We start from the raw sequence: 12,608 nt of genomic DNA, 5'->3' as shown, positions 1-12,608 counted from the left end.
TGCCGAAATTGCTAGCTTACTGCACTCCTATTTCATGGACTTTCCAAAAAGCATTTTCAAATGCAAATCTCTCTAATGCCCACTAAAAATTTCAAATATATTCTCTCAAATAAACGTTTTAACGCAAAATAATCCCACTATTTTCAATGTCTTTCACAGTAACCTATCAATAATTTGATATAAATATAAAGTGAACTTTTGCCTTCGTATTCTTGCACTGGGTACTCGATGAGAAAACATAAATAAAAAATAATGTTTGCAGTATCAAACTATAATCGAGGACGTTAATTCAACAAAATCAGGTCCACAATTTAAAACTTGAATTATCTTCCAACAAAATTATATAGTATTTTATTTTTTGGAAATATCAATTCGTCATCATCCCTTTGATGGCGAAGATGGAGGCCAAACACTAATCCTCTCCTTCTCATACTTCGCATACAAAGCAGAAACTGCTGCAACAAAATATATCTGAACCAACACAACCGCCGGCGTGTGGAAGCTTATCACGCCCTTCCCCGTGGCCACCTCCACCAGCACCAGAGCGGTCAGTCCCAGAATCGCTATTCGCCCGTTCAGCCGCTCCGAATACCGGCTGAATCCGAACTCAACCTTCAATCCCCTCGACACCGCCTCCTTTAGGGCCACAGGCGGAAGGAACACGCTGGCGCCGGAGCTGGATCTGGATTTTCGGCTCTTTCGGCGCTCCGCTTTCTTGCCCTTCCCACTCCGGTACCGGAACCGGACCTGGTCGAGGCGGGCCTCGAAGGCGTCTGGATCCGATGGCTTTGGTTCAGGTTCGGATTGGTCCGTCGGACCAGAGGGTTCGGTGGTGGCTCTGGGCGGTGACTGAAGCGCGTGAGGTCTGCGCGAGGTGGAAGCGAATGGGGATGGGAATGGGGATATCAGCTGAAGTTTCAGTGGTGGAGACGGAGATGGAAGGATCGCCATTTCTCTTTTTGTTAATTTCACTATTGAAGACTTGAGTCTTTACTCAGTTTCCTCTGGATAAGAGAAGCCAGCGGCACTCCTTCAGTCTCTCTCTCTCTGTACTGCTCCTGTCTCGCACACGGTCACATCTTTATTTTTATTTTATTTATTTTTTCAAAAATTATTTGTGTGGTTTACAATTTACTTCCATTTTTTTTTTTATATCTATTCATTTTATATAAGTATTATAAAAATAAAAGTTGGTTAAATTTTCCAAAAATTAGAATAAAAAACATTATCTTTTTTAATGAAACAGAATCTAAGTTTCTCGCTCATTTTCAAATCAAGTAGTACAAGTTGAGAATGTGTTAGAAAAAATACATACTCCTTCATAATCAAAATAAAATAACACGTTCTATAACGAAAGTTTCATTTAGTGCTCGCTTAGATCTTGAAAAATTTTTAAAAATGAAAAGAAAATTATAAAGAAATTTATGTTTTCATATTTAATTATTAAAGAAAGTAAAATATACAATAAAAAATACGCTAAATTAATTAATAAAAATCTAATTTTATACTATTTACATTTGATTTTTCTCAACTTCTAATCATATTAAAATAAATATTTATTTTTAGTAGTATTTGGTATTAAAAAAAATATAAAGAAAAATGAATTTTCTTCTTATTTTCCTTTTCTCAACCAAAAGTCTTGATCCAAATGAGATCTTATAAAAAGTAAAAACTTAGGTTATGTTTGGTTTGAGAAATATCTATTCTTAAGAATAAATTAATTTTAGTAGGCTAACTACAATTAGTTATAAAAGAAATTATGTTGTTACTATTGAATGAATAATAATATAAAATATTTTATTAGTTCATAATAAGGAATAGATAAGAAAAAAATATTTTTAAATTTCATCATGAGATGTGTTAGCCTTGGTAGCTATACTATCATGATTTAATGTGTTTTGATGATATTAATCTATTTATTGTTCATAATGTTTTTCAATCATGTTTATTATAAGTACAAGTGACACATTCATGAAATTTTGGATCAAAGGCAAAGATCGGATCGAATTGACGTCGAGTAGGAAGATCAAATGAACACGTACTCAGAAGAACCCAAGCACAACCAAAAGAAGCTTAAATGTAGTCTTATATGTATTTGGGGAGTGTTTGAGGCAGTCTATTTTGTAACTCTTGCAGTTTTGTTTCGTACATGATTTCTAAGTAAGAGTTAAGTAAATGCATGCATACTAGGACGCATGAGTAAATATGATTTCACCTAAAGTTACAAACTCAACTTTAATAGTTTTCACAATTAAAATCAAAGAGTTTATTAAAATATCCTACACTCAAAATATGTTTTCAAAGGGACAAGTTTTTAACATTCTAGTTTTAAGAACGTTTTTATACTTAGTTCCAACTTTGTTAAAACATATTTTATGTTCTAAAAACTCAAGAAAGTCAAGTATATTTTTATAAAGGATATACTAAGTATATAAGATATCGAAACGAACTTTCAAATGTGTTTTCATAAATCAAGATATCTTATATTTAAGGGAAAACTTACTTGGACAAGTATTAAACGTTATTAGACTTAATATATTTCATATACTTTTGTCCAATAATGTTTTAAGTCATTAAAAGACTTTTTGATAAGGATAAGTAGAGCAATCGTCAACTAACGTAGTGCAATCTTGAGTTTTGAATACTTTTCGGTATTTGGGGCATAACTTTAATTAGAAAAGTCTAAAAGGAACGATCTTGATGTCCCTGAAAAGTTAAGAAAAAATCTCACAACTTTCATGTTGATGACTTTTTCTAATTCAGGGAACTCGTTCGACGAGTGCAAAACACTAGTCAACGAGTCGCATGCATGTACTAGTCAACGAGTCCAACGGGTAGAATGACCCTAATGGGCAAAAATGGTTAGTTTTGTTTGGGAACTGTTCCAACGGTCCAATAATGACTAGTTAGGGTGTTTTGACTATAAATACAAACTATTAGACTTATTTAGACATGGTTTTGAGCATTATTGATCGTATTGGTGAAAAATATCATTTTATCCAAAACCTAAGCACTTAGCACTCTGCATCTTTGTTTTTCATTCACAAGTGCTCAATCTCTCTTATTCATTTACCTTGTTTGAATCATTCCTTGAGAGAGTAGTGTACTAGTGTGAGGTTTGAATTGTATTTGACATTAGCTCAATAAGAAGCATTCTTTTTGTCAATCATCTTTTTGGTGTAAAGGTTCTTTGTGAACCGTTGTTGGTGAAGATTCTTTGTGAACTGAAGACTCTTTGTGAGAGGGTAGAGATTTGTTTCTGAGTGTAGGGATTTGTTCCCGAGTTGTAAGACTTGCTCCGCCGGTGAAGGAATATTGATAGTGGATTGTGGAATCCTTGTCTTGGTGTTAAGGCGTGAACATAGGCATGGTGCCGAACCACGTTAACTATTGATGTTAAGCTTTTCTCTCCCTACTCTTTATTTTATTTGTCTTGTGTATGATTTATATATTGTATGTTGTGATTTAATTGTTTGAATCTTGTCACGAATTTCATTTTATAGAGAAAACGTTACACACGCGAAAAGAGTCCATTCACCCCCCTCTTGGACTATATACTCCCGAGAGACGTCTAACAAGATGTCTATTACTTTTTTATTACATGTTGAATGAAATAATTAAAAATATATAAGAAATAATTATTCATTTAATTCTCAATTAACTATATTCTATCTTATTGTAAGAAATAAATATTTGGCATCGGCTAATTAATAAATTAAATTGTCACAAAAAAGTTTATTGAGTTTTCTTATTCTCTCAACTAAAGGAAAAGACATTGAGAAAAGGAATACTATTTATCAAGATTAATCTATCAAATGGATAAAGGGTCAATTTCTAAGGAGTCCAATGTTTCTCAAAATGCAATACAATATCATCTCATGCTCAACTTAATTATAAGAAAGGCCTAAAGGGGAGGACCTAGATATGTTATATGAATATATTCAATTGAAAATTTAAATTAATAACTGATTCTTGTCCATTATCAATGAAGCTATAGAGGAAACAATTTGCTCTTTGCACGATTACTCCGTAACCCAAACTTAACAAAAAATTTCCTACATAACTCACTTTGCATGAGAATGTTACAGAAATTAACTCATCATTGGTAAAAAAAAAGGCGAGGCGACAACAACAATACTTTAAAAAAAAATCCCAACTAATTTGTTGAAAGCGTTTCCCGAATCAAGCTTGCAAAGAAAATTTGGAATCATTTTGTTTAGCATGGTATAATGATGCATCTAAGATTTGCATTTCGCGAATGAAAACATTTTTGTTGACGAAAAATATTGAATAAATCCAACACACTTTAGCTTGTTAAGTTTAGATAAAATCTTGTGAAAATACTTCAAGGGATTTATGTGTCCGAAGTACGGGATCATCTACAAGGTTATTTGGCAACTTGCAAACTAGATATCACACATAACGTATGTAGCAGTCATGTATAACATATGTACTATTACATATAACGTATTATATTATCTGCTTTGACCAATTACATCTCACAATTTTATGACATAAATAATATATGAATGAAGTCCAAATTATGGTCCCGATAGGAAGTCATGAAAGATCGACCCTTCATTTTGATCTCTTGCCAGTTGTGTTAACTATGGCAAGTCAAAGTTTTGCAGGTTTTTTTTTGGTGGGGGGTTAGCTAGTATAGCCCAGACTGTCCACTGCATCCAATATTGATGAATTGTTCCTTGCCACTAGCTACTTTCTGGTAAAAGGTAGGTGTACAAATGCAAACCCAATTTGAATGGGGCAGAAGTGTACTTGGTTGAATTCTGAGCGAACATTTTGCTGGGTATGGTAGGCACATTGTACGGGGCAATTAAGCTGACTCTGATTCTTGTATAGACAATCATAATCAACCCTAAAGATTGATTATAACTATTCTTTTTTATTTTTATTTTCAAATTTGTGTTAAACTATAGAATTATCGCCTTGTTTTTAACGCTTCTCCAACATTTAAAAGATAATAAAAAGATTTTATTTTAACCTTTTTTACACAAATGTTAAAAAATAAAACACATAAGTAAGATGGTATTTTATAATTATTTAAAAGTTAAAGGAGAAAGATAAACATTTCCCACAATGAAATAGACCTAATTTTTTTTATTTCATTTTTTGTTCACATTTTTGTCAACTCTTCTACTTCTAGCTCCTCACATGGAGAGAGAGAACTAGATTGATAAAAGGATAAAAATTATATCAGAAAGAATGAATTTTGAGTTTTAAATTTAAATCTAGGCTAATTTAAATCAAATTTGACATGATTTTATAATATAATTTATTTAAAATTTTACAAATTTAAGTATATATATATATTTTTTCTAAATAAAGAGTAAGAGCATAATTGCATAAAGTTGAAAGAGAGGAGGAAAAAAGATGGAAAGAAGATCGGGCAGAGTTAAAATTAGAGGAAAAGTCTGCAGCAGGAAAATGATGATGATGATTGATGATGAGAAAGGAAAGGGCTGACGACAGAGAGAATGCGTGTGCGTCTGTACGCAAAGCTGAAAAGCTGCCTTCTCCAAAACAAAATCCCGTAAAGCCTAAACGCCAACAAAGTTCCATTCTCGTGCTCCCTCCTCTCTGCTGCGTCCCCTGGCTTTATACATACTGGAAAATTAATTATTCCTCAAAAATTTTACATGCACGATTTGTATGTGTCAACACGGACAACGCCAAACTCATGTCTCAATTAATATTACATGAACAATATTCAACAGTCAAACCAAAAGCAACCACTCCCATCCCTCCATCCCTCTCTCCTCCCCACATTGCATCTATGATATGCCTCGTAATTAATTTCCATCTTCTACCTTATACCTACACACCGTTTGTACCTCGTATTCTATTATACTCAACTATTATCTTTCACAAGCCAAGAAGCGTGAACACCGTACTTGCAATGTACACTTAATTTTTCCTTTTTTTTTTTTTTTTCCTTTAAATGACAAATTTCGTGTTACTTGTCTATTCTCATCATCATTATCATTGTTATCAGGTAAGAACTATGCCCTTATCATTAATTATATGTGTATGATTATATATTATTTTATTTCCTTCACAATATTTTTCTTTTTCTTTTTGAGTTAATTATGTACGCAAATATTGAAATTAATTTGGACACACTTTTACAAGTAAGCAATGCATACTGCGCGAAGCGTATATGTTGTAATATGGATCGAATAATTAAGACGCACAGCGAAATAAATACAACAAGTATATGAAACATAACCATAAAAATGATAAACAATAGGAACAACAATAAGATTTACGTGGTTCGATAAAGCTTATATCAATAAAAGTAATGACATACAAATTTCACTATGGAAATCACAAAGTGCACAATACACTTCACAAATGATCACTCTCTCTATCAATATATGCCCAGAATGACATATATAATAGTCCCTTGGAGGTTTTCCTCCGAATACCCAACCACCCTTTAAATTCAAAATTCAAAAAAACTGCTCGCAACCCAGGTGCATAACATACATTTTTCTAATACCATACATATACAACCAGCCCAAATAAGGAAAAACGGGTGTTCCATACTAATCTGTATAAGCATACACAGCGAAAAATACATACATCATTTAATACTTACTAGAGTCTCTAATTGTTTCCCATATACATCCATACATAACTAAAAACATAATTTTCTATTACAATGCCCCAAAAGAGACAGACATTGTTTAATATCTCACTAGCTCTAACAAAGACTGTCTACTATCTAAACTCAGCCCGACAACACACTAGGCTCAATCCCTCGAAAGACCTAAAACAACGTACATTTGTATGTTAGCGTGAGACACCTCTCTAAAAGACGGACTATTTTATTATCAGTGTGTGGTTAGCATGAGATTTCGTATGTACATACTCTACTAACATTAATCATTTAACTGACATTTTAAAACTGTACTGGAATGTATATATGAAAATACATACTTTTATACTAACATACGGTTGGTTCAATATAGCCCTTTCTATAGTAAATGTGCCCATATAAGCCTAAAAGATGCAACCTGGTCTGTAGAACTAGCGTCGTCACACACGTTCACATACTCTACTCTGACATGCTTCCCACCATGACGGGTTGTGCGGCCCGAAGGCGGGACCTAGCATATAGCTGGTCGACTATAGCTAAGGCAATCTCTATAGTAGTACGATGGTGCCTTCTCTTTCTGTGCCCGAAGGCTACCCGAAGGCCGAGTCATCCAGAATTACTACATTGGATAGGGCCCCAAAATTTCTACATTGGGGAGTGCTTTACCCAGGTCACCAATCACCTTTCCATATCCACACTCTAACCGAGACGTGTGGTTGCACCTCTCTCCACATTATGACCCTGGTACCATGCTCATAACATATCTCTGATATACACAGGGTGTGACTGTAAGAACCCGATTCGTGATAAATAGATTAAATTGATTAAGAGAGGGGTAAAAAGGTAACTATGCAGACTTCGTCGACGAAGGCTAGTGGCTCCTCATCAATGAAATTCAAAGGCTCGTCGACAAGGGAATGCCAAGAGGTTCAGAAAAAATGGAAATATCCGGCTCGTCGACGAGGCCACCGTCTCATCGATGAAGGTAATGGCGGACTCGTCGACGAGGACGCCAATTCGTCAACGAATCCACTCAAGTCAAAGGGCTATAAATATCCAAATGAGTTGCTTCCAAGTTAAGTTTGCTTAATATCTTCACTCTCTCTCTCTCTCTCTCTCTAAAATTTGAAGCTCTCTCTCTCTCTCTCTCTCTCTCTCTTTTTCTATTTCTTCGCTGGTTGTCGTCTGATTCATAAATCCAACATTACTATGAGGATCAGGGAAGGATTCTCTACATTTCTAGCGGATCGGAATCTCATTTCGAGCAGTTTTGGGTTTCCAGCCAAAATTGAGGTAAGGCTCGGTTTTCCTTTTTGATTTGAAATATGTGTAGTAGTATGAGTTGTAAGCATGTATTGTACTATGGTTTGTAGGTTTTGGAGTTTTGGTTCATAGTTTTGGGGACTGTAGAGTTCGTAACTGGAATTCTGGTTAAGGTAAAGGGATTTAGTTTATATCAATTACTTTTTGAAATCGGGATCAGTAAGCATGTAGGCTACGATTGTATATATGTTTTGGTAACTTATTTAGGGAAATCTATCGGGTAAAATATGGGATTTTAGGGTTACAGTTTTCGAAAAAATTTGGGGATTTAGGGTATTATCTCTGCTTTGTTTGGAAAACTTTCTGTTTTGTTTAAACTGTATTATTGAGATGATAGTTATCCATATTTGTATAAAACTATATACTTGAATTGGAAGCGATATGAATTGTCGTAATCCAAATAAGTGTGGTATGAATGGTTGTATGTAATTGTTCTAGGTATTTTGTAAAACAGCTAGTGGCGGCTAATTACCGTACGCTGATATGTATAGGAGTGTGAGCTCCAAAATGATTCTAGGTTCGTGAAATCGGCTAGTGGCAGCTAATTACCGTACGTCGAAACAACTATGTGGTGGCTAAATATCGTACGCTGCACCATGTATCAGTGTCAAAACCATGGGCGAGAGTGTAGTGACCCAAAAAATAATAGTATTTAAATAATAAGAGGGAGGAAAATGGGAACAGAAATAGAAAGAGGCAGTAGACTTCATCGACGAACGCTTTGTGTTTGTCAACGACATTGCATTTTGGAGAATATAATTTCAGGAAACTACCAGGCTTCGTCGACGAATGCAAGATTTCGTGGACGAGGTCCCGTTTCGTCGACGAGAAAATACTGAGCAAGCGATGGGCTACTCTGAATTTCGTTGACGAAGGGTAGGATTCATCGACGAATTTACTGAAGGACTCATCGACGAATCTGACCCTATAAATAGTGAAAACTCGGATTTTTATCACATTTTCAGTGCTCTCTCTCTCTCTCTCTCTCTCTCCTACGATCCCTCTCCCTTAACTCTTCAATTTTAGCCCCACCAGTCGCCGAATCGACGATCCGAAGCTACCATGATACTCCTAACAAAGTTCTCTGTAAGTTTGCCGGAGTGGATCGTTGGTGAAACAAAGTTGGATTTCATCCCAAATTTAGAGTAAAACCTTTTAGTCCATTTTTGGCCTTCTAACAGTTATAGAAAATGATGTAAGCGAAGAAATACTGATATTTTGTTCTGAAAAATATTGTTTTCAGGATGTTATGTAGGGGCCTTGCGGATGTTACGCTAGTGTACCATAGGGGCTTTTCAGTAAACAGGTAAGAGAAATATGCTATGCTAGGTAATTTTAAAATATTATACAGTTTATTAAATTATGAAAATTATGTATTAAAGTATGGTGTGGCTTGAGAATATGAATATAGTATGGAGATATGTTTTACAAATTTCAGTACCATGATTTTACAAATTTCAGTACCATGATTATACGAATTCTAGTATCATGATTATACGAATCTCAGTACCATGATTATACGAATTTCAGTACTATGATTATGCAGTTTTTGGTATTATGACTATACAGTTTTCAGTACCATGACGTATGGATTACAATTACAGTTTATTCAGTATCATGGTTATGACATTTATTTCAGAATCATGGTAAATCAGATAGTTGTATATAGAAATATATTATATAGTATCAGACCCTACTGGACTATGCAGTTACAAAGCACGATATCGTTGCTACAGATATTTATGTTATGAGTGCAACCACCTATTTAGATAATACGTGGTAGTAGGTCGATCACCTAAGCCTTTGACGTGGATAGGCTCCCCATCAGATATGAGTTGAGGTGGGTAGATCAGATCGATGGAGTATAGTGATTTACCCTGGTCGGCGAGCCAGTGTAGATCCCGCCTATGGGCTACACAACCCTATCATGAGGGGTTAAATCATGACACTCAGTTATCCACAGGGAAAGTTTTCAGTTGCTATTACGTATATACAGATTTACAGAAATAGGGAACATATTTATGTACACTAGAAGTATTTTGAATAGTGACCTACAATACTGTTATGTTTAAGCAACATGGGAAGGGTGGTGGATTTTATCACTTGTACTGTATTACATATTCAGTTATACATGATTATATGAAAATAGATTTTCATAATATTGTAACTCATTTGCCACACACTAGTAATAGCGAGTAAACCAGACTCGCAGATAGAGGGCTTCAGTAGTGCCCTGTTAGTGAAGTGAGTATTGTGGAGGATTTTTGTATATCCCAGCATAGTTAAGGGTATTTTGGGTAATAGATATATGTGTATATTTTGGGAAACATGTTAGTACTCTGGTATTGTATATATATTTACATATGGTTATGTCTATGTGATTTCTACTTCTCGCTGTTTAGGTTGATAATTGGGTTTAGTTAGTATGGTATCAGAGCATTGTATTTTTTTTTTTTTTTTTTATAAAAAAACCCAGTTAATTAAGCAGGTCGTTACAGAGAGTGTCCAACTCTATATCCGAGGGTGTGAAATATCACCATGTGTCCCAGCTGGTCACCGAGGGGTGTGAGCTACACTGTAATGGCAATGTAATCGTTGTGAAGCTTTGGGTTTCATGGAGTAGTTGCGTATTAGTGTGAGCTATATCGTATTGGCAATGTAATCACTATGAAGCTTCGGGTTTCATAGCGTAGTTGCGTATTAGTGTGACGAAACTGACCGTATGTTTTGGGTATCGTATGTACTGGAATGGATTTATGAAAATACTGGAACTGTATAAAAATGTTTTTAAACTTTATCGTATTGTATGGTGTTATGTTTTACGTAAAATAACACTAGTATGCCACACACTGATATAACCTACTTTCTTCCTTACTGAGAGGTGTCTCACCTCGAATGTACGTACAAATATTTTTTTTCAGGTCCTTCAAGTAGCCGTAATTAACATCCTAGCCATCGTAAGCGAGGGTGTCGTTAGCTGTTGTTAGTGTCTATCTAGGTACGAGTTTTTGTTATCGGGTTGTCGTGATGGTTTTGTATACACCCGGGGTATGTTTTGTAACTATAGGGTCGCATATCCTAACTTTGTATAGACTCTGGTATGGTACTGTACATGTATAGAAAGACCATATTCCGCTGTGTGTTTGATGAGTATGGATGTATATGTGTTTGTGTATAGGGCATCTGTATACCTCACGAGGTCGAACCCTCTTATTGTATTGTATCATGTATGTTTTAATTAATACAGAGACATGTTAGGTTACTATAAGCACACTTGGGACCAATCTGCGGGTTCGGGGTGTAACATTGACGCCTCGATTTTCGTACCAATTCTTTTTATAAACAATAATAAATATTCACATATCATCAACAATATTCATAAATCGACCACGTCAACAACCCTGTTACCACCTATATGACCCGACCCGCATTGGGTATCGGGTAAATAGTCATTTCATTTATACAACCTAACAGTAGAAGATAGTATATACATAACTATTATAATACAATACCCAGAGTATCAATATATATATATATATATATATATATATACATTACCATCACATACCCAAAAACAACACAACCCTAGGGGAATTACACCACCCTAGTCCAAGAACTCACCCTGTGTATCAGGGTCTCAACTCCCTACGGTCTCGGAGCTTTATCACCTGACCTATCTCTGTTCTTTGAAAAGTTTAGATAATTTGGGTGAGACACATCTCAGTAAGAAGGAATAAATTATTTACAGTGTGTGGCAATATGAGTTCAGCTATAACACACATTACTTTTCAAATCATCATTTCATCTGAGAAAATACACTGATATATATATATATATATATATATATATATATATTCTCATAATCATATAGATATACAACACTAACTTTTATAAGTTTTAAAACCATTTCTCAGGTTCATTCATTTTCAATATATATTTACCCACGAAGTTCTTGAGAATAGAGAAGATTAGCCGCCTATACAGGTAGCTTCCCTCTGCCCTAACACATTATGCAGTTAGGTATGACCACATCTAATACTTATTAGGGCACTCACCTTACTCAGTAAGCCCGTAGGTGGAGAGTTTCATTTTACCTCAATTATTTATATTATTAACTTACACGAATCCATTTCTCAAGTTTATCATTCTCTATTTCTCATTTTCCATTATTTCTTTCATTTCTCATTTTAGCCCATTTTTATCATTCTTTTACTTTCCATTTCCATTTCACTATCCAACTCATGAGTATCCTTGGTATCTAGTACCAACATTGTAAGAACCCGAACTGTGATATATGGATTAATTATGTAAAAGAAAGGTAAATTGGTAATTGAGCAGAGTTCATCGACGAAGTCTAGGTGCTACTCGTTGACGAAATTTAGAGACTCATTGACGAGGAGAAGCCGAGAAATTTTGGAAAACTGATAATATCAGGTTCATCGACGAGGTCCTTGTCTCATCGATGAGCTATCTATATGACCTCATCGACGAGGACGCCATTCGTCGACGAGGGCGGCCGAGTCAAAGGGGCTATAAATATCAATTTCCTTACTTCCAAGCTAAGAAATCTAAAAAAATCTCCTCTCTCTCTCTCTCTCTCTCTCTAAAACTTAAAGATCACTCTCTCTAGATTCCTTCGCTGTTCGTCGCCTGATTCGTAAATCAA

General features: G+C 35.0%; 1 protein-coding gene across 1 annotated transcript; it reads right to left on the bottom strand.

The window, feature by feature from the left end:
* Positions 1-323: 323 nt before the first annotated feature.
* Positions 324-1,204, bottom strand: LOC131167060 (uncharacterized). The gene has a single exon (XM_058125827.1). The coding sequence runs from the start codon at positions 949-951 to the stop codon at positions 379-381; it is 573 nt and encodes a 190-aa protein (XP_057981810.1). The 5' UTR covers positions 952-1,204; the 3' UTR covers positions 324-378.
* Between the last annotated feature and the right edge of the window lie 11,404 nt (positions 1,205-12,608).

This window comes from Malania oleifera, chromosome 10 (genome assembly GCF_029873635.1).
Source record: "Malania oleifera isolate guangnan ecotype guangnan chromosome 10, ASM2987363v1, whole genome shotgun sequence".
Taxonomy (NCBI): Eukaryota; Viridiplantae; Streptophyta; class Magnoliopsida; order Santalales; family Ximeniaceae; genus Malania; species Malania oleifera.
This window is presented reverse-complemented; position numbering and strand designations above follow the sequence as displayed.

Excerpts from the sequence above, each read along its gene's own strand:
- LOC131167060 (XM_058125827.1), bottom strand. The coding sequence starts at position 951 with ATGGCGATCCTTCCATCTCCGTCTCCACCACTGAAACTTCAGCTGATA.